The 22,789-nt window shown below is 36.8% G+C and overlaps 2 protein-coding genes across 5 annotated transcripts in view; one reads left to right on the forward strand and one right to left on the reverse strand.

Moving 5' to 3' along the window:
• Positions 1 to 2: 2 nt before the first annotated feature.
• On the forward strand, positions 3 to 11,138 carry fbxw5 (F-box and WD repeat domain containing 5). Its single transcript, XM_022667842.2, has 10 exons — positions 3 to 106; positions 2,414 to 2,609; positions 2,858 to 3,015; positions 4,239 to 4,422; positions 4,610 to 4,758; positions 4,840 to 5,169; positions 5,925 to 6,099; positions 6,818 to 6,965; positions 7,892 to 8,104; positions 9,831 to 11,138. The coding sequence occupies exons 2-10, from the start codon at positions 2,423 to 2,425 to the stop codon at positions 10,120 to 10,122; spliced, it is 1,836 nt and encodes a 611-aa protein (XP_022523563.2). The 5' UTR covers positions 3 to 106; positions 2,414 to 2,422; the 3' UTR covers positions 10,123 to 11,138.
• A 2,015-nt stretch (positions 11,139 to 13,153) lies between these two features.
• The window catches only part of traf2b (Tnf receptor-associated factor 2b), a 28,081-nt gene continuing 18,445 nt past the window's right edge, over positions 13,154 to 22,789 (reverse strand). For all 4 annotated transcript variants that reach the window (XM_007254025.4, XM_007254024.4, XM_022667843.2 and 1 more), the window contains 3 exons: positions 20,332 to 20,509; positions 18,578 to 18,726; positions 13,154 to 17,106 (listed from right to left, as the gene is read on the reverse strand). In XM_007254025.4, the coding sequence (XP_007254087.1) occupies positions 16,888 to 17,106; positions 18,578 to 18,726; positions 20,332 to 20,509 (546 nt within the window). In that variant the 3' untranslated portion in view covers positions 13,154 to 16,887. The remainder of the gene's footprint in view (positions 17,107 to 18,577; positions 18,727 to 20,331; positions 20,510 to 22,789) is intronic.

The raw sequence follows: 22,789 nt of genomic DNA on the forward strand, positions 1-22,789 counted from the left end.
TGGCGCTCGGCTGGTGAGGTCTGGGAGCGGAGCTAGGCGGTTAGCCGGTGTTCTCGGATATTGGCTACACTTTCTCGTTTTGCTCCATAACTCTGGGGTTTGACAGGTAAGACTCGGTGGAGCGGAGTACTGACTGTCTGTGTGAAGAGTATAAATCCTGAACTGTGTCTGTAGCGCGTTTTAATCTCTGTTTATGAGCTGCCCAACATAATCAGGTTAGCTTTAGCGGTTACCCCTTTAGCCAGCTAGAGCTAGCCTAGCTCTGTTTTTAGCGAGTTCCACTGAAAGCTGATTCTCTCCACACACAAAACGCTGAAAATTAGCAGGTTAAAAGAGTTAACGCGGTTTAACTAGCTAATACTTATGTTCTAACACTTGTCCTACATTTTAATATACTTTAATACAAGTTATATCTGGCTTTCAGCCTGTAGGTAAGGACGTTAACCTTGGTAACTAGCGATAATCTCCATATGGAGTTTATAGCTAAGATGATCTAGGGTTAGTTAAGTTTGTTTAACGTTGTACGTTTCTCATCACTCAGTTGGTTAGTAAGTTAGCTAGTAAATCTGCTTACAAAAGTGGTTAATCTACTTGTTACACCAAGACATTGTCATTGATGAGTCTGTTTAAAATAGCACTACCAGAGCCCGTTAAAGTCTATGAGTTTCTTTAGTTGCCACAGGATTCATTAGATTTTATAGTAATTGTCCAGTGAGTAATTGCATAAAATAGATGTATCACAGTAAACTACTTTTACTAGCTTAAATAGAAATGTAGTAAACCCAAAGATAGATATTATATAGGTATAATTACCTAAAAATATTATTTTTTATAGTTGTCTAGAGTCTTAAAATATTCCCCTTAAATTGTCAGTTGTTATTTGATTTAACTATTCCCATACTCAACCTGCAAGAACAGTTTAAAATAATAAAGTGTCACTGTGCGGTTAAAGTGTCAGTGTAATTTTAAATATGTAATTGTCATTGTAGAGTGTCAGTGCAGTGTGTTGGCTAGGTGGAGTTTAAGAGTCTTACAGCTTCTGGAATTAAGCTGTTTCTCAGTCTTGTAGTTTTGCACTTGATGCTCTGCAGCCTGCGGATTTAGAAAACCGATTAAATTGAGGTTAGAACTAATCTAATACTTAAATTAATACCTAGATCTAATACTCAGTTGCTGATAAATTAAAAAGTTTACTTGGTGGTATATAGCTCCTTAGTGTTTTTCATACATCACCACTGATACACTTATCACAGTTTGAGAACCACTGCACTAGAGGAATTGGTTGTTAAATTATGGTAACAGATTTTTTTTTTACTGAGGCAACATGCTGTAAAGGTATCTCTCTGTCTTTCTATCCACCTGTCTATGTGATATCTTATTATGCTAAGGGAACATATTCTTAATTAGAAAGGACCTTTTAATACATCATATAAACCTTTCTTAAAACTTAGATTAGCGTTCTTAAAACTTCGATTAGTAGCTCTGTAAAACAAAAACTAGTAGGTTAACTACTTCTGTAAGCAGCTGCATGTATGCACTGAGCTATGGCTTGCCTCTGCTTTATTTAGAAAGGGAGAAAATGATCTGGAAGTTTCTATGTTTGCAAGTGGTCATGTTGCACCTAGAAAATGATCTTGATGGGTCTGTTTAGAATAGTACTACCAGTCCCTGTTAAACTTCCTTAGTTTTTTCTTAGTTGCCACAGGATACATTTGATTTTATAGTGATTGTCCAGTAAGCAGTTGCATAAAATTAAATTTACTATAACAGAATTGATTTATTGAATGAACAGATTGGAAACGTGGGCTGGTGCCAGTGTTTTTTATGTATTGGGAGGACTTTGGGACACATTAATTGTTTCCTAATCATTGCTGTAGAAAAAAAAAACTTTAGATCAAATGTCTCTACTGTTTAATTAAGTCTTAGTACTAGATTTTGGAGTATTGCTTAAAGGATTTGATTGCATTAAGCAGCAGGAACATTAGTAAGGTCCGAATGTTGGATGATCGTTACAAACACGCAACCCCATCCCACCACATCCTTATCTCCTGAACTCTTCCTAAAATTATTGGGGCACCATCATTCGAGAGAGCAAAAATCTACAGTTCAATACTGGGGGGCTTTATATCCTTCTAGCCCACACCTGGCTATAGACATAGTGTCTATAGATTTATGCTTATTTGCGCCAAAGAGTGATTCTGTTGACAGTTCTTTTCTACAGGGCTAGACAAACTGTGTGTGTATATTTCTATATCTCTATCTCTTTTCTAAAATATCCAAAACGTTTCTTAGTCTTCTCAGGTAGTAGAGGTGCTGTTTTGATTTCTAGTCTATAGAGCTGATTGTACAGGACCAAGAATGTAAGTAATACTGCCAAAACTAATGGAGGATGATGTTTGTGCTTCTCCCTCAGGATGTCAGGATGGAGAATGGTCCTGGCCTGCCAGACAGCCTGGTGCTGGAGATCTTCTTGCATCTTCCCCATGCTGCGGTGCTGAGGGCTGGCCTGGCATGCCGGCAGTGGTTTGCTGTATCTCGGGATGAGTTCTTGTGGAGGGAGCTTTTCTACAGCTACTACCGCATCCCACGCACTGTGCCCCGCCACCCAGGTACTGCAGATAGAAATATTGCACTGCCTTTGCATTTATTTTAACATTCTAGATAATATTACTATTTTAAAATTGTTATGAATTATTATACACATTCATGCTTGATCTGCAGTGAATATATCCTAATTTTTTTAACAAAAAAAAGAGGTAGTCAACGAAAGTTGGAACATGGGGCTTAGGCCTGTTATCAAAGAGAACAAAAAATGTAGTTAAGGACCATAATTTTTTCTATGTTTTTTTTTCTGCAGCGGCTGTGTCATGGTACAGGGAATTTAAAAGGCTGTATGACTGCATCCCATGCGTAGAGGTACAGACACTGAGGGAACATCATGACCAGGTCCTACACCTGGCCTTTTCTCACCGTGGACACCGTTTCTCGTCATGTTCCAAAGACTGCACTGTCAAGGTAAGATTCTTCTCAGTCTTTTCTATGATGCTCCTAATTGTATATTTTATGGTGTTTTTACTACCAAAAGTAAGTTTTCTATGCGTTCAGATATACCCTGCACCTGTACAATCTTTCTGTTCTTATGTTTTGAGAGGGTGTGTGCACATTAAAATCTCACATAATTATAAAACCGCTACAGCTTTTCACACAGTAATTTTCATATGCAAAGCCAGTCAGAAGTAGCAACAGATTTTGACCGGTAAAATTCTAATGCTGCTGGTTGGGATAAGCATAATGAAATAAATAATAATAATAATAATAATAATAATAATAATAATTATTAATATTAATAGTAATAATAATATTAATTATTATATATATTATAGTGGTTCCCTATGCTACCCTCAAGCAAATAATACTAGTCCGCTCAGATTGTGTAATGCAGCTGAGAAAAACAAAATTATCTTGTATGCTCAGTGCAGCATCTCAGAATACATATCTGCACCATAAAATTCAATCACCTTCTCTTTTCTTCTAATATAGTGATTTAAGGCTATCCAAATATTTAGCTTATTCCTCTGCTGGGAGAATCTTCTCTTATGGTGCTTTTATCATCTGAAATATCCAACATTCTGTATAGTAGCACAAATTGGCCCCAATCAGTGACCTCTGGTAAAGTGATTAATTAATATGTTTCTGTTTTAGATATATTTTGATATATTTGAGAGTACACACTCATTTTAATGCGGTGATAATCTAAAAAACAAAAAAAGCCTGGAAAGATTAAGAGTAAGCACGAAAGTCAAAGTGAGAAATATATGTGTACACTTTGCATATGAACCAATAAAATCTCTCCTGCATAAATTGTGGTCTTGCATTTAAAAAGCATTAAAAATGGCATGTCATTGATCTTGGTTCAGCAACAAAAGACTGATGTCATTCATGTACATGAGGCTTTGGAGCCTAATTATGCAAATGCATTTTACCCAATTACAAAAAAAATGTATAATGTTGGCTGAATTCATTCAGTTCAGCATCCTATACAAAGTTCCATGTTAGTGTTTCCCACAGAAAAAGATTGGAACCTATTGGGGTGCGTTGCTGTACCAGAGGAATAAAAATGTAACATGACTATCAGATTGGCTAGTCTCTGATGATGCACAGTGGCTGCTATTAAACATTTATTATTTGTTATAACATTAAGCCTAGTTCCTTAATAACATTTATCTTTGTTGTGGCAGCTTTGGGACACGGAGCAGCCAGATGGAAATATCTCTTTGGTGCACAGCTCCAGCATGCGGCAGTTTAACTGGGGGTACACACAGTTCTCCCAGTTCAATAGTGATGACACCCTGCTGCTGGTGTCAGGAGTCTACCTCGGCCCACACCACTCCTCATCAGGAGAGATCGCTGTCATTAGCTTGGGTAAGAATCACTCAATGCTAATACCTTGAAAAATGCCTCACTTCATATTTTTATAATGAACAATAACACAATATAATATGTTATCTAATATAATATAAATTAATACAAAAAAAATTATTTAAATCTAAGGCTTTCTTGACCATACATGTATTTAACCCTTAATAAAATTTGCTATCTGGGTCCACAGATAACTATACGCTGCTATCACGAGTGCGAAATAAGCCTTACGACGTGTTTGGCTGCTGGCTGAACGAGACTCACCTGATCTCTGGAAACCTGCACTGGATCGGTAACATGACCTCATGCACCGTGCTCTGGCTCAACAAAGCTTTCCAGGTGTGGTTTAGTGAGAAGAAAAGTTGATTTATTCATTAACACTTTTCAATTTGAATGCTAATCCTCTGTTTTTCTCTCCAGGATATCGAGTCTGAGAATGTCAATGTAGTCAAGCGGCTCTTCAAGATCCAGAACATCAATGCGAGCACCATTCGTACAGTGATGGTGGCCCACTGCCGCAGGCATGACACACCTGACCTGCTTTTGGACTATGAGGCCCAATCACAGGCCCGAGCCCAGGCCCAGCAGCATGGGAACACTCAACAGCACCAGCCCATGCTCTTTGACCTCGGAGCCTCTGACAGTGAGGAAGAAGGTCATGAGGAGGATGAAGATGAAGAGAGAGGAGAGGGAAGGTGTTCAGCATACGTTCCCCATTTCAGTTCATCTGGACAGGAGCAAATCAAACAAGTAGGCATTTTAGAAAAGACTTGCAAGAAAAGAAGATCTGTTTTAATTGTATAGTGCATGTTGCACTTCTTCTGACTGCAGCTGTTCTAATATGGTTAAATCATTAAGAGACAGAGGAACTTGTGTTTCTGGTTCATTTGTATTTGTGTGTTTGCTTAGAAACCTGGCACATGAACAAGGTTTTTCGCTACTCACATCTGTACAGCAGCTGCAGAAAAGATTTTGCAAATGTAAAGCATGATTAAATGTATGCCACATGTATAACCTGTGGCATTTTACAAAGAGAGAGTTGAAAACCTAAAAAGTCCACAGTTTGTTTGTAGACAGAATCTCCGACTATGACCGGAGGATTGGTCTGGACTGGGTCAAATGCTGGATCATGGTGGATACTATCAGTATCTAGAATTTAAGATTGGCATTGCTCTCCCAGGGCCAGATAAATGGAGCTCTTATCTCAAGACTTTATGTACTGTGTAACACTCCCTAACCTAAACGTTTTCTTTTAATTCATCTTGTTAACAAATCCAGGAGTACAGCAGTCCATGAAAGGGACCTTAACAGCTTTATTTGTTTTTACAACAGTGGTGTAAGTCAGTTACATGTCTTACCTGTAGGAGGAGCCCAGTAGCAAAAAAAAAAACTTCTGTTAATGCTGTTTTACAGAATACAGGAATAGTGCAGTCATTAAGTTATTAAATCTTCTACAGTGAAGCTTAAGTAACTGTATTGTGCATTGTGGTTTTCTTGATCTTCAGAGTGCAGGTGCTCATGACCGGGAACTGGAGGCACGGGTAGCTCGGATGATGGGAAGCAGACGGACGAAAGCTCCAGACCCCAGCCTGGTGACTCCCTCAGCTCCTGGGGAAGGAGAGGACAAGACCTATCTACTGTTTACTACTGGCAGCCTTACCTACTCTCCTCACCAGATAGGTTGTTTTTTGTTTATTTGAGTTCTAGTGCTAACAACAGCTAATGGGAGTGTCTGCAGTACAGAGTTTCCCTAAAGTCTCATAGCACAAAGATTATAGCTAAATGAAAAATATTGAGAATCCCATTAGCCCCTCTGTCTACCTGATTATTTTAACCTAACTTGACTTGATTCGATGAACAGTGCTGCATACGTGGCTGTACAGTCTGATTTTCTTACATCACTTAATTACTTTTATTCACTTAAAACTTTATTGTTTCAAATATAGTAAATAAATACTATATATTTACATATTTAAATAAATACATATTTAAATAAATGAACATTCCTATCTGGCACATAATTAGTCTTACTGGAAGTCATAGTGAAAGTATTTTACCTCAAATCATTTTGGAGCATTTTATTTGTCCATTCATCAGGTTTGTCCAATGCATTGGTCAGTTTTTCCATCCAAATGACTTTTCTTCACATCCCTAACCATTGAGGACCTTGTATGCTTTATCTCCACCTAACCTGTAAATTAACTGAAGCCTGTTAGAGAGACAGAGGCTCATGAACCCCAACGCAAGGTGTTTCAGCATAAAAATATTAAAAAAGCGTATAATTAGAGTGAGAAAGGAAGAGCAGAGAATTAAAAAGAGCAAGAAAATCACAGAGGGGCACATTCTTACATACTTACCTGAATTCTGTGTGTTCTGTGTGTTTGTGTGTGTTTGTCAGGTATTAAGCGGATCATGCCTGATCAGATGACTACATGTGGGCCGGTGCTGGGGGAGGAACGAAGCAGTGAAGAGTTCTTTGATTCTCTGGATCACGTGATCGATATTCACGGCCACATCATTGGCATGGGGCTGTCGCCAGATCACAGGTGGGTGTGAGACGCCCGCAGACATAACTGATCAAACAACGGATGCATTTATTACCCAGAAAAATGTCATTGTTTCTGTTTTAGATACCTTGAACAATGGGTATTATTACTACTGGACACTTGAAATACGCTGTATTATATTACATATACAGCTCTAAAAAAATAAGAGACCACTTAAAAATTAAGAGTTTCTTTATTTTTACCGTATTGAAAGCCTCTGGAATATAATCAAGAGGAACATGGATGATCACAAGCCATCAAACCAAGCTGAACTGCTCCAGGAGTGGCATAAAGTTATCCAAAAGAGTGGGGGAGGAGAACATGCCAAGATGCCTGAAAACTGTGTTTAAAAACCAGGGTTATTCCACCAAATATTGATTGAACTTTTAAAACGTTATGATAATAAACTTGTTTCCTTTGCATTCCTTGGTATTATTTGAGGTCGAATAGCTCTGCATTTTTTTTTGTTATTTCAGCCATTTTAAATTGTTGTGCAAATAAATGTTCTAAATGACAATAAATTTATTTTGAATTTGGGAGAAATGTTGTTCGTAGTTTACAGAATAAAACAATAATGACAGTTTTACATGGGGGTGGGTGGAGTTACACAGCTTTCTGCAACCAAACAGCAGGGGGCGCCCAAACTGTGGTGGCTTGATTTATGAGATAGGATGCTCTGTCCAGCTATACAGTCTATTGTCCATGTGAACAGACAAGCTGTTTTGGTAGAAATCACATCCACATTTAATTTGTGTGGTCAGGGCAGCATTCTTTAGCTTCCATTTGTAGTCGTTGGATATGATACTGTCCTATTATATGTGGCATGTCAGTATATTGTAATTGGTTATAATATTCCAAAATTGAGGTAAAAAGTTGTGCACCTTTTTTAATGATTTTTTTTCTAATACGGACTATGTTTTAAACAGGTACCTGTATGTGAACAGCCGTGCGTGGCCAGCAGGCTGCATCATTTCAGACCCCATGTCCCCTCCGCCCATTGCTGAAGAGATTGACCTGCACGTGATTGACCTGAAAAGCCTGCGAGAGGAGCGCCGCAGCCTCCGTGCTCACCGCGCCTTCACTCCTAACGACGAGTGTTTCTTCATTTTCCTCGATGTCAGCCGTGACTTCGTGGCCAGGTAAACAATGCACCAGTCCACCTCCACAAACTGGTTACCTGTGCTCAGGTAGATGATTCTTTCTTGTTCATTCATAATTATTTTGGGGGTTCCCTATTTGTAAAGATGTTGAGAAAGAAGAAGGGCGGCAACATTCTCTCTCACTGAGCCATTCTTCATAACTGGAGAAGTTGAAATGCTCAAGAGGTCGAGGTGGTGATAGCGGCTTAATCGGTCCTTTTCTTCTAAAATCTTTAACATTGTCAGAAGAGGAGTGTCTGCTGTTTTGTGTGTTAAAAACAAAAAGGAGAGGATGTATCTTTTGCCCTTACAATCAAACCAGTTCAACTGGAGACTCAGTTTAACTGCTGTTAACTGCTGAGGTCTAATATGACAATAGCTCGATGACAGCAGATTGACAGGGTTTGTTGTTACTGTAATATCCTTCAGAATGCAGCATTATCAGTTGCATCATAACACATAACATGTTTGCATAGCTTGAAGTGTTTGTGTACATGAATTAGAAGAAATTCCCTCCACTCTTCATTCTCATATAGGACATTTCTTTTAGATTTAACAGGGTTCCTGCCTGGTTTTAAAAATTCTTAAAATGTTCTAAACCCTAAAATTCTTAAATTTAAAAAGTTAAATTTGAATTTAATTTAGTCAAGTGTTAAATGTGTAGTTCTGTGTTCTCTGTGTTTCTGGGCCCTGCTTGCCCAATACTTGCAAGCCACATAAGCCTGTGTATATCTACCGTCTCAGTTACCAAAGTAACACCTCTTGTGTTAATTTGGCTGCTTGTTGTGGAAAACATGGGAAAGTGTGTTTTCAATAACAGCGATTTTCGCCGTTGGTTGGAAGCAGTCCCCAGTAAATGATAGGAAGCTCTCCACTAACTATTCAGGAATATTTTTCAGTTACAGATGTTGTGTGTGAAAGTGCTAGAGTCTCACACCAAAGCATTAAAACCCCAGCTGATCACAAAAAGCCTCAGCGGGCTCAAACCATCATGCAATTTGACATAAGCTGAAATGGTGCTAAATAGGAAGAACTTTGGTCTAAAATTTCACTGGGAATGGTCTTAATGTCTTTAAAAATTCTGAAATTGAATTTTTCGCTAAATTAAGTATTTTCAAGCAAGACACAACTATCATTCTTGTCTCCAGTCATGCATTACAGAATGCTAGCATGATGATATCAGCAACTAATGATTTTTTTGGTAGTAGACTAATTTGTTGATTATTTTCCGATTAATCGGTAAGTCAACTATTATTTCTGCCATGTCCTTCATCTCTAAAAACAATAGAAACAACTGAACATGAGATTTAAAAACAATATAAATGTTCAGATGTTTTAATGAGGAAAGTTTTGCTATTTAGTGAGTAAATATGTAATCTGTTGTGTTTGAGCTCTTTTTGGAGACACAGACTGAGTTGCATATAAACTGTGTAAGGGAGCACATTACTCATCTCCTATTGCTTTTCTGTCCCCAGCACTGTATGTAATGCAGTAATTTATCGATAATCAACATTGTCGAATGTAATGAATAATCGTTTCAGCCCTACAGGATGATGCTAGCTAGTGCAGCCATCATTTAATTGAAGCTGATAAACAGGCAGCTGGCTTTCTCATCCTCATCTGGCATTCTCTTCTTTGTCCATGTCTTTAAAAAGTGTTATCACATAACTGTACACACAATCTCTGCCCAATGCAAAAGTGTAATCTAGCTCCATTACTTCTCCAGCGGTGCTGAAGACAAGCACGGCTACATCTGGGACCGCCACTACAACATCTGCCTGGCCCGCCTGCAGCACGACGACGTGGTCAACTCTGTGGCCTTCAGCCCGGCTGACCAGGAGCTGCTGCTGTCGGCCAGCGACGACTCCACCATCAAAGTGTGGCGCTCGCCGCGCATGGTGCGCCTGGCCCAGAGCCCCCCACGGCCCGCCAGGCCCCGAAGCATCCTCTCCTCCCTGCTGGCCCGCAGACATGCTAATGCAAACTCTGCTGCTAATAGCGTGAACGGCAAACCCTGACGAGGGTGGACCTGGTGTTACGCAGGAAAGCGCAGCCGCAGGGGCCCTGTCTGTAAAACACTCCGGAAACAGTGTGAGAGATCACTGCTGGTTTAAACAGGTCTTGGTGGACAGTAAGGGAGAAGCAGCCCCAGCAGTGAGGTGAGTGTAGGTGTGTACGACACATCTGGAGAGTCCTGTTACAAGCTGTACTCGGGCCTGCTGGGAAAGACGTAAGAAAAGGCGTAAACGAAGCTCTCTATATATGAGTTCATGAGAGAGAACGCTCTTGTGCTGCCATTGTGTTTGAAAGAGAATTTTTCCACGTTCCTGTTCCGTGAAGGCACCACAGTGTATCAGTACTTGTTTTAAAAAAAAACTCAAAAAGTGTTTGTTTATTTGGGCACAAAGACAGAGAATGTCTTTATTTTGAAGGATAAGATAGTTCAGAGATCACTCTAGCTATATTATACCCCTAAACAGATCACTTAAGTAACTACTTTCTGTGTGTCATGTTTGCTGTGGGTAGGTTCTTATACAGCCACATGCAAAAGTTTGGGCTTCTTCTGAAACAATTTGGTTCACATTTAGTATAATTCTTCTGCACATAAAACAAATCTGAATTTTTAACGTAAAATCATTAATTGATTTTTTTCTCAATTTGAACAAGAGTATTAAGACACATGCTCTAAAAAAGTAAAAAAAAAAAAGTTTCTCCTGGTTTGGAGCATTGCTGTGAGGATTTGATTGCATTCAGTGACAAGAGCATTAGTGAGGTCAGAATGTTTACCACCCCATTAATCTTGCTTAAATTGTCAAAAAGCATGTTAATCTTTTGCATTTTGGTTTTTACTCAACTATTCGCAGTAATAGTAATGTAGACTTGGAGTGCCCAAACTTCTGCATGACAACTTCAATAATTAAAACATTTCCAAAACAGTCATTTGAACAGAAGAGTCCAGACTTTTGCATAAATCTGTAGGTTCGTCATGTTAAGCGTTCACTGTTTTTTTTTTTTTTTTTTTTTTAAACAAAAACTGTTGGAAGAACTGATCAAACACACAGCCAAGAATTTCTATAGAAAATGTTTTTGTCCCATGCTTTATCTATGAGGAAGGGGACAATGATGTCGTTTTAACCACTAACAATCAGCAGCAGCACTGGCTCTATTGTATTGTATTGAAAAGATGGACCCTTTAAACAAAAAGCTACAGATTTGAAACTGAATGCATTGAATACACTGAATTTATTCATTGTATTTTTTTTTATTAAACAACTTTGTGTCCGCTGCGACACAAACAGCTCCATTTTGAATGATAACAGTCGAAATAGAAATGAATTGTAACACCTGTACAATCACACCACTAAAATATGGAGAAGTACAATTGTGTAATGCTTGTAGTGAAGCATTTATACTGTTTTGTTTTTTTTCTTTTTCAGAAATCCTCATGACAATATTATTTATGACCTATTAACTGATGCTTTTGTCCAAAAGACCTGTGCATTAGATAATAGCATATTACTGCTTAATAAATATTTTGACACCGATTCGCTGTTTTCTCACTAACAGTATATCTCTCAGTGTGTCTGAGAAACCTGATCTTTTAATATAAGAGAAGCCCTTTAGAACCACAGTGTTGTAGCTTATTATTCTGTATTGCTGTGCTCTCATTACGCTTTTACACCCAGTACACTTTTTACATCCCTTCTTACTTAAGCGGAATCAACCCAAGCTACCCAAGTTTCTGCTTTCTTTCTAGAAGATTTTTGCTCAGGATAGAAGATTTGGATCCTGTTGATTCCATTCACAACATGAGTCTTGAATATCAGGGTTATATCTGAAGGTCAGGCTACATGAAAATGCAAGTGTGTTAACACATCCAGGAAGCATTAATAACCGATATCTGAAATGCATTAGAGCCATGTTATAGCACTGTAAATATACAGCTCTGGAAAAAGAGACCACTTTAGTTTCTGAATCAGTTTCTCTGAGTTTGCTATTTATAGGTATATGTTTGAGTAAAATGTTTTTTTTTATTCTATAAACTACAGACATTTCTTCCAAATTCCAAATTGAAATATTGTCATTTAGAGCATTTATTTGCAGAAAATGAGAAATGGCTGAAATCACAAAAAAGATGCAGAGTTCAGAAATCAATATTTGGTGGAATAACCCTGGTTTTTAATCACAGTTTTCATGCAGCTTTGCATGTTCTCCTCCACCAGTCTTTCACACTGCTTTTGGATAAGTTTATGCCGCTCCTGGTGCAAAAATTCAAGCAGTTTAGTATGGTTTGATGGCTTCATTGGTTGGATTATTCATATTCCTCTTGATTATATTCCAGAGGTTTGTAATTTGGTAAAATTAAAGAAACTCATCATTTTGAAGTGATCTCTTTTTTTTCCAGAGCTGTAATTGTCTCTCCAGGATGGAGTTGACAGTTTAAACACCCTCCCACACATCAGTAAAATTTCAAAAGGTAACAATCGTAGGCAGCCCATGCTGATGAAAAAATGCCTGTTTAAACTGATTATGTCACCAATGGTGTGCTCAAACATGTCTTGGACCTCCATCTGATTTGGTTTGAGTGCACTCATTAAGTGCAATTAGATTTATTAGCCTATTCCAGATATAATCCTGATTTTCAGGGCACAAAGTGTGCAGATATAAACAGGCATTTCTTTGTTCATTGTCGTTGCTGCATACTTTGTTTTTGCTCCTTTTTGTGATATATTTGAACCCTCACACACATGTAAAATTGTCAGACTAGATTATGGCCTGCGCTTTTGTTTGAAATGCAGCCATGTTTGAATGGACCTGATCCAGACTGAATTTCAGATCTTCTGCTGGTGCTTGTTGTAATAGTTTTATTTGTGTTCTCCATCATGTTTGACTTTCTCCCCATGTCTTGTTTAACATGCGTCATTAGTTCATTTTTATGTAAACAGTTTTACACCGTAATTCATTAAAACATTTCCCATCATACAGTTCAGTTCTTCTACTCTGTTCATTGCTAAAGAGACCATTTAATAAAAACAATAGGCAACACTGTTTATTTGCACAGTAAGAATTTTATTAGATGTTTAGCATAATAGAACTTCAGAGAAATAAAACAGGGTGAAGATCTATAGTAAAGCCACAGGTCACAGTGTTTAACATAAGATCAGCTCCATTTACCAAACTGTCAAAATTGTAAATAATTCATTATAATTCCTAATTAGACATAAAATACATATGTTTATTGGGATTCATGCAAGAGAAATACATGTGAGAATATATTTAAACTTACACTAAGAAATAATACCAATCTTATAATATCAGCAATTAAAATAACAATTCCGTGCTGCATAAGCTATAAATTCATAAAAGGCATGAAACAGTAATTTGATTAAAGAAATAAGAAAGTAGTTAAAAGCACCCGAGCACCTGTTACAATGTTGCCAGCATCTTATTTTGTTACATTCAATGAAGATAAAAATGATTACTGAACCCACTTGTTTCCCCTTTCCCAAAAAAAGGCAGATATTTGGACGTGCAACTTTCTTGATTTAGTTTAGTAATCAATCTTCCATAATAGTTCATTAAAATGTCACATTACAGCAGAATAAACATGTACGCGTGTGTGTGTGTGTGTGTGTGAATTTCCGTTTGTGCACGACAAGTTAAACAAAATATAAAATCACCATAACTTGATCAGAGGTCAGTATAAAAAGGTCAGATATTTTGTTGTTGATTTTTTGATGTTTTGGGTCGTTGTCCTGTTGCATCATCCATCCTCTGTTGAGCTTCAGTTGGCGGACAGATGGTCTTAAGTCTTCCTGCAAAATGTCTTTGTAAACTTGGGTATTCATTTTTCCGTTGATGATAGCAATCCCTCCAGGACCAGAAGCAGCAAATCAACCCCAAACCATAATGCCCCCTCCACCATGTTTCACAGTTGAGATGAGGTTTTGATGATGGTGTGCTGTGCCTTTTTTTCTCCACACATTGCATTGTGTGTTCCTTCCAAACAACTCAGTTTTGGTTTCATCTGTCCACGGTATATGTAGCCAGTACTGCTGTGGAACATCCAGGTGCTCTTTTGCAAACTCCCTACTCTTTAGGGAGAGTAGCAACAGTGCTGAACTTTCTCCATTTGTAGAGTGTGTGTCTTACCGTGGACACCTGAACATCAAGGCTTTTAGAGATACTTTTGTAACCCTTTCCAGCTTCATGCAAGTCAACAATTCTTTGTGTGAGGTATGATTCACATCAAGCAAAGCTTCTTAAGAACAGCCATCTCAAAACTGGTGTGTTTTTATAGGGCAGGGCAGCTTTAACCAACACATCCAATCTCATCACATCCTGGCTTCCATTAGTCTCTTAGAAATGTAATTAGCCTAAAAGTTCACATACTTATTCCACCCTCACTGTGAATATTAACATGTTGTGTTCAATAAAATCATGCAAACATATAATTATTTGTATGGTTTTAGTTTAAGCAGACTGTGTTTGTCTATTGTTGTGACGTAGACTAAGATCAGAACACATTTAATTACAATTTATGCAGAAATCCAGGTAATCCCAAAGGATTCACATACTTTTTCCTCCAACAGTAAATAACCTTTAAAAAGAGTCAAGCACTATGCAAAGCCTGGCATGCCACACACTAGTCAGAAATAGAATAATTAAATATGAGTGATGTATAAGTTTTAAGTGAATAAGTAAAAATGTCATCAATATATGATCATCCTGCACTACAGTCTCGTGAGGCCTAAATTGCAAAAGGAGTTTTATTAAATCAGTAGAATGAGGTTCATGAAAGCGTAAGGGATAACTATACATAGATTTCACTCAAAACACAGAGTTACTGATTTAAGCAGAATCTTCTAATTGTGTTTAATTTGCTCAGAACATTCAGTGGATAGCAAAAATCTAAACTGATTCCAGGGCAGCAACCAACAGTTTTAATGAGTTGCTTTTAATCTGTGCTCTATTAGGGTAAAACTGAATGTTTTTTTGTTGTTTTTGATCAGCTTTTACTTTTTTATTTTAATTTTTTTACCTGTTTTTTTTTCATATATTTTTTTTGTCAAGATTTAAAAATAAAGTAGAATTAACACAAAACAGTTTGTACATATCTAAAAGAAGAGCTAGAATCTTATTTTCAATATAAAAACAGAAAAGCAGGATGCTTCATGAATTCCTACATTTTCTTTAGAAAATACACTTTAACTACTGATTTTCATGTACTTTGGCATACGACCTTGGAACAAATGCAATAACTGGTAAACCCACCTGAAGAGAACCTGGTGGGTGCTTGGCCTAGGGCTAAAGATCCTAAAACAATGATAAGACAATATGACATTATTTATTATTTTTTTGGTTGTTTTTCATTAGCTTCTGCTTTTTATGGTTGTTTTTATTTGTTTTTTTTGTTTGTTTTTTTACATTTGTATATATATTTTTTTTTTACTTTTTTTTTGAGTGAAGCATGGTTTGTTTTGCTCAGTTTCAGATTTATCCCCACCTAGGTACTATAGCAAATTATATTTTGAACAAACCTACTGCATGCCAGGTTAACTCTAAAACTTTACTAAGCTTTATGTACAGTAAATGTGATATATACTGGAATGTACCTCTGCGGTACTTTCCTCTATACATATTTAGTCTACATTTCATCGTTAAAATGATATCACATACACCACTATGTTCCAATAATTGTCTTTTAAACAGCTCATATAAAATATCTATATTTAGTCAAATATATGGGTTTAATGTAGAATGGCTATATTGAAAAGGTCTAAACATAATTGAATCGTGAATAAAATCAGGAGGTTTTTAAACTCCTATAATACTGATTATGTTTATCTGTGAAAAATATTACAGTAATGTATTATAATATGATAGTTTAATATGATAGAAAAAAAAAACCAACACAGAAATTCTGTGATTTATATAGCTGATGTCTCACATGCATCAGCATCAGTTTCCTCAGTCAAGTCTAGGCTTGACTGGGTTTTGTTGGTGGGAAGCATTGATTTTGCGAGGAATTTAAGCGAGGCTAACTCCAATAGACACTGCAACTCCCCTCGATAACTATTCCTTTTCGTCTTTGCTGAATAGTTTTCACTGCAGAGCTGCAGTGAGTTTGCTGTGGTTAACACAGAGCCCTGCTGGTGACATTCTGCATGAGTGAGGTGACCATGGTTTAGTGAGATGCAGGAACAAGATCTCGTTTCCACATTTTATTGCCTTGTGTCCACGATTTTCTAATCTTGTTCCTGAACCTTACCAACTCACTGCCAGAGCTTTCATCATACAGAATCTCACCAGCAGGGCTCTGTGTGTTAATGCACCACTGTAATTTCTCAGGTAGAAGGCTTTTTTATGCAGTTTATCAAACACCCGTCTTCCTGGAAACATACAGTGCTCTCTTATTTGAGAAGACTTCTGTCGTGCATCACTTTCCACAGGTGTCGCAGACATCAATTTCCCCCTGTCTTGTTAATGATTATAGTTATTTATTATTATATTTATTATTATAGCTTTATATTATAAAAAATGTATATATGATAGAAATAATTATTCTTAGTCAGTATAACATTCAGTTATAAGATAAATGAGGTATATATTATTCAACTTAAATATATTATATAATGATTCAATATTATGTATATATAAACATATATATATATATAAATTTATATGAAAATCCCTTAGGGTTTTCTTTCACCTTTCACAGGTGAAATTAAATTTATATATATATATATATTTCTAATTTTTCGTTTTTTTTTTTTTAATTCCTAAAGCCCAGTGAGATCCACTATTGCTTTGATGAAAATGGTGTCGTCTCGCAGATAAGAGCTTTTGCCTGCCAGTTTAGCCAGTGGGCAGAAGAGCGGGCAGCCACTAGCGATGTTCATCTCACTAATGGGTCTCTGGAAAGATGTTGAGCTGATGTCAGGTCTGAAGGCATCGATTATGTGTTCCCGGTTATTCTGGTCTAAGAGCATCAGGGTTACCTATGAAAGAAGAAGATTTGTTGTATTATCTGCTCTTATCTATCCCTCAGCTTACAGCAAATCAGAAGGACACAAGAAGCTAACAGAAATGTATAGTGATTTCACTATTAAAGAGAGGGCATGTTCAAATGCAATTTAGCATTTATAGCAGAGGTGTAACGAATTATCGATATATCAAAGTATTGTGATATTTTGTTTTGCTGTTTTATTATTAGCTCAGCCAACTAGAGTAGTACTCTTAAATATTATACTCTTTGTATTCTTAACATATGAATTTTAAATCATTTATACTGAAAAGTTTTCCTAAAATGTCATTTAAACAATCGCAACATATGGACTTGCATACAGTTTTGTAATATTATGATATAAATTGAATCGTAACCCCTGCATTGCGATATGTATTGTATCACCAAATATTCACAATCATACTAACACAAAATTATTTATATGCTTCTGGAAGACACAAAATTGTGTGTAAAATTGTGTGTAAATTTTAACTTAAATAATTTAAAATATATAAAATAATTCAAATGGGGGATAAAAAAAAACAGATTCAATTAAATAAAAGCATTCCCAATTAGACTAACTTTCTCTGAGTGATCAGAGAGAGTGACCAATCATGATCATCAACATGATGCTAACTAGTGTGGTTGTCTGTTATTTGAAGTGGTAGAATTGAAAGTTAGTGTTCTCCTACAAATGAGTTTGACTGGGAACTAGGGGTGTGCCATATAGTATCGTACGCAATAATATCGGCAACATTTTTGAATATTGAGACCTGAAATATGGTGCCATATCACCCACCCCTAATTATTACATCAGGGTACTGCTTTTTTGCTACTTTTAGCAAAAGAAAAATACACACTGTACTCATTTGCTGACTATATCTACTAGAGACAGATTATATCTGTCCAGTAGCATTTATTTCACTTTAATCCTGGATATATGGAGATATTTGGAGTGTTATTATTAGAATCATGACATTCTGTGTCATTGACTTCTGTTACAAATCTGATCAAATTCTTGTATTTTTTATATCTTAGTTAGGTGTGTGCCATATTATATCCTATGCAATAGTACAATTAATTCTCATTTTGTTTCATTAGTGTATTCTTTAAATAATTAAAACACCAAGAGTATCGTTATCTCGAAAATACCATTAAATATTGTGATATTATTTTAGGGCCCTACTGGGAACCCCCTCCCATCTTTAAATGACACCTTTTAAAATATCACTGAAAATGTTCCACTGGAGAACTTTGCATTCTTACACAGAAAGCACCTAAAAAAATAATTTTAACCTCCAAACTATCAAATATAACTGGAAAATACAGAGTTCATTTTTATTATAATATATAGAGTTTTTATTTAATTACTATTAAGCTTGAATTGTGGAGCACGTTACCCAACCCCATGTAAAAGTAAAAAGTGACTGAAGAAGGTAAAGTAAAAGGTGAAGAGCGTCTCTCACCTTTTGGCTGAAAGGCCACTTCAGAAGAGCATCGTACTTTCCTCTCATCACCACGAAGAAGAGGGAGAGGTGAGAACCCCTGCCTGTGCCGTCCCCATTCAGATACAGTCTCAAACACATCTTATAGCCATATTTACTGGAGTAGAAGGCTGAAATCAGACAAAAACAACATGAGTTAGTCCCTTCAGAATATTTAGGAAATGTAATTGCTACCGGAATGAACGGTGGTTTTTCAGAATGAAACTGTTAACATTTGATGTGGTTAAACTTTTTAAAAACCACAGCCACAAAAATGATTACCTGAATTGTTTCATATGCTGAAGCTTGTAATCCCATTAGTCAGCACTTTTTAAAAACACGAACCACCATGAAGGTGGTTAGAAATACCAAAACATATGTACAAGTAGGGGAAGCTCAAAGCAATTCTAATCTAAAATCAGATTTCTTAAATTTTCCACGGTCATGGTTTAAACATTAAAAGTAGAATCAACATAACAGCTTGAACTTGCATAGCTAAAAGAAATAAGTGCTAGAAACGGGTTATCAATATACAAACAGAAGAGAATGATTCTATCAGAAAATATGATTCTATCAGAAAAAGATTTTTAACAACTAATTTTCATGAACTTTTGGCACACGATCTTGGGGCGCTACAAGTACCATAGTTTACCACAGTTTCTCAACTTGCAACAGTTTGAGAACAAATGCAGTAACTGATAAACCCACCTGGTGAGAACATGGTGGGCCTTAAATACAATAACGGACCATATGACATTATGAAAGAGAAAGCTGGATATTGGAATTAAAGTTAATTTTACTTATATAAAGCAAAAGTGAAACATAAAAAGGTAAACATTCAGAACTTTAAAGAAACAACTGAAATTGTATAGATAGTTTTTACTTTTTAAAACTGTAAAGTGTACAAACTATAAATAAGTTTGTAATCCCACAAGCCAGTTGTTCTTAACCCCTTCATAGGCCAAGATTTTTGTAAATTTTCTGCCTGATATTACACCTCTAAATATTGGGGATTTCTTTTCAAGCATTACATAAAAAAACATTACTGAAAAGAATAATTGTGATAGAAAGTATAGAAAAATAGTCAGGTAAATCTGCAACTGTCAAAATATAATGAATAAAATCATAAAACTGGCTCTTTTCTGAACTGAATACAAATCAAACAGTTCATGTCCTCCCAACCTTTCGTTTTGTTATGGTCTAGTTGTTACATTTGTTTTCAAACATGCAGAATTTGGGTTAATTCCTGTTACTGATCTGGAATTATTAAGTGGAGTAGAGAGAAAATAGGCAGCTCCTTCAAGTGTCCTGTAGGAGATTTCAAAGCCCTGAAATTTTCAGAATGTAAATAAGTTATTTTACTGCAGAGAATAAGGGTTTTGTATCACCTACACCTGTAGCCTGTATACAGGTCAATGCATGTTAATAGGTTAACCCAAGCCATGACACTGTAAATATTTAGAATATATTTTCCAATTTAACTAAAAAATCATATTTACATTCATTTACATGGGGGAAAACATAGCTTGTGTTCACAAAGTGCTTCCGAGTTAGTGGACAAACTCCTGATTGTTTGATTGTAACAATTGTGTCATTACACCTGAATTCCATGCACTTTTGATTCTCTTCTGAGTCTTGTACAATAATTTACCACAGTTTCTCTACAAAATATCTCATCATTATAGATACAGACAGACGTTTGGTTTGAAAACAACTGCACTAACTGAGGAACCCACCTGGTGAGAACATGGCAGGGGCTCGGCCGGCCAGCGCGTCTTGTCTGCGGCGAGAGAAATCTGAAATCTTCCATACAAACACCCCATCATAGGTGCAGAACTGTAGCTCTCGTAAAGCTTGTTCAGATTCAGCCAGCTGTAAATCTCGCATAGTCAGGGTTCGTTCCAGCTGACGCACCTGCCGTCACACACAAATACACACACAGACAAAGGCAAGATTAGCTGAAAATTCAGGTTATAATACAAAGCCATCTGTACGATTCCACATAATCCTCTGCAAAACACTGCATTAGTCCATGTAGACAGCATATTTATCACGAATACTGTTTAATTGGAGATATTAAGAGACTAAAATATATCTAAAATAATAAAAAAACATACAAAAAGTAGGTAATAACTTAGTAGATAAAGTAGTTAAAGTTTATTCAGAGTGCTTTTGTAATTCCTAACTCTAAACATGACACGTCTCTGTTTCCTGTCATTTGTCTGGAGCAGAAAGTTAATGAAGCAAATTCTGAGACATATGTGAGACCAGTCAGTTCTTGTTGTCTGTTTACAGGGTGCTAGTGTGGAAAAAAAATAAGAATAATAATGTCAAACTATTCCTGATTTATTCCTGATCAGTGATTAATATCTACAAAAAACTCTTAATTAAAGACTTTCGAGGAGATACACAAACCAGTGTAAGCTTATTTTACAAAATAACTTCATTTTTTCCATCAACTCAGCATTATATATGAAAATCAAGATGATCTTCTGACACATATCTCATGATAGCATGATACATGAAACATCAGCAGAAGTCAAGTTTTTCTGTCAAAGGAGAAACAAGATTGAAGGAACAAAAGGACAGGTAGATGGAAAGGTTTTTAGAGCTTTAAAGAGCAACATTGGTACTTCTGTCAGTGCTTAAAGAACCAATTAGGCTACTTCATTCTTTTAATGTATGCAGGAATCTTCAAAATAAATAAAAAGGGTTCACTTCAGTCAAAAACTAATTGTCTAAGCTGTATATGATCTGATATACTTAACCTGTCAGTCTAAAGCAGCAGAGATCTGAAGCATACAGTTCCAAGTGGCTGGGCTGGCATGTTTATCTCTTAGTACTGGTGTCTTTGGGTTCAAGTCCCTATCTGTGTGCAGTTTCTATGTTTTCCCCTGTGTGTATGTGTTTCCTCAGATTCTGATTTCCTCCCAGAGTTCAAAAACATCAAGGTGATTAAGGTACTCCAAATGCTCAGACATGTTCCAGAGTAAACGCCCCTGATAGCGTTTTTCCACCAAAGCTGTTCCGTTAAGGCTTATAAGAACCGTGGTGCTTTTCAGCTTACCAGCATGCGTTTCCACCAGTTTTAGTGGAACCGTCAAAACGTCATATCATACGTCATCAACAGAGGCTGTTACACAGCAGCGGTGAACAGAAGAGGTCACGGTTGCGCTGAAGAACCTGGTATTCTTTGTTTACCGCCGCAAACAGACGTTCCTGGTTCTGGAACTTACTTTTGTTGGTGGAAACGCAGCAAACCGGTTTAAAAGTAAGTTCTTGAACCAGAACGGTGCTGGTTCCACATCAGTAGAAAAGCGATATCTGAGTATGCTGTGTGCGCAACTGGCTACTGTTTCTCTCTGGTGTGTGTTAATTGATTGCTGAATGTGAAGAACGTAAGACTGTAAAGCATCTTCTGATTTTTTTTAAAAGGTGTTTTGTAAATGTAAGTATAAGTGTATCTTCATTCATAAATATGCTAGTTTTAATAAAACAGTACATTATGGTCCATTTTCCCAATATTTGGTCAAATAATTCATTCATAAACTGCTACAACTGATTGGACAGAGACTTGACTGAGACGTGTCATCCTTAGTGTAGACTGAGATGGCTTTGCAGAGAATATGCAGTAAGAATCGTACATGGCAAATACGGCAAGCGAACAGGTAATACAACAAAAAAATGAAACACCTGCAGAAACAATGGATGAACGAAAGTAGGATGAGTAAATGAATGGCAGAGACAGCGATGGCTCTTCTGCCAATCCCGCAAGCTGTCAAAAAAACACTGCCAAAAAAGAAAAACTGCTGCGGTTTCAGAATCTTGTGCGGATTGTCTTAAACTTATCTCCAACTGAACTCATTCTGCGGGTTCATCCAGGGCAGAGTGCCTTGATCTTCTTTATCATCGGTGTTTCGATTTTTTATTCTACACCTGTACCTCTTATACAGAGCCTTAAGTCGCTCCAAAAACAACTTTTCCCACATTCATTTCATGGCATCGCTTCGAGTCATTACCTACACAAAGATGATGTATGTGCCTTCTAACGATCATCCATAAAGCACACGGAAAGGCCTCAAAACTCATCCCGGCTGTACGAAAAGAAGACAAACACACACTACGATAAACCTGGCTTGGCGAATACGAGGTATATAATGTAGGTGTAGGGGGCGCTCTGCTGCAGAGGACACG

Source organism: Astyanax mexicanus, chromosome 1 (assembly GCF_023375975.1).
Source record: "Astyanax mexicanus isolate ESR-SI-001 chromosome 1, AstMex3_surface, whole genome shotgun sequence".
NCBI lineage: Eukaryota > Metazoa > Chordata > Actinopteri > Characiformes > Acestrorhamphidae > Astyanax > Astyanax mexicanus.

Excerpts from the sequence above, each read along its gene's own strand:
- fbxw5 (XM_022667842.2), top strand. The coding sequence starts at position 2,423 with ATGGAGAATGGTCCTGGCCTGCCAGACAGCCTGGTGCTGGAGATCTTC. Across the intron at positions 2,610-2,857 it reads CACTGTGCCCCGCCACCCAG|CGGCTGTGTCATGGTACAGG; the intron begins GTACTGCAGATA and ends TTTTTTCTGCAG. Across the intron at positions 6,966-7,891 it reads GGGCTGTCGCCAGATCACAG|GTACCTGTATGTGAACAGCC; the intron begins GTGGGTGTGAGA and ends TGTTTTAAACAG.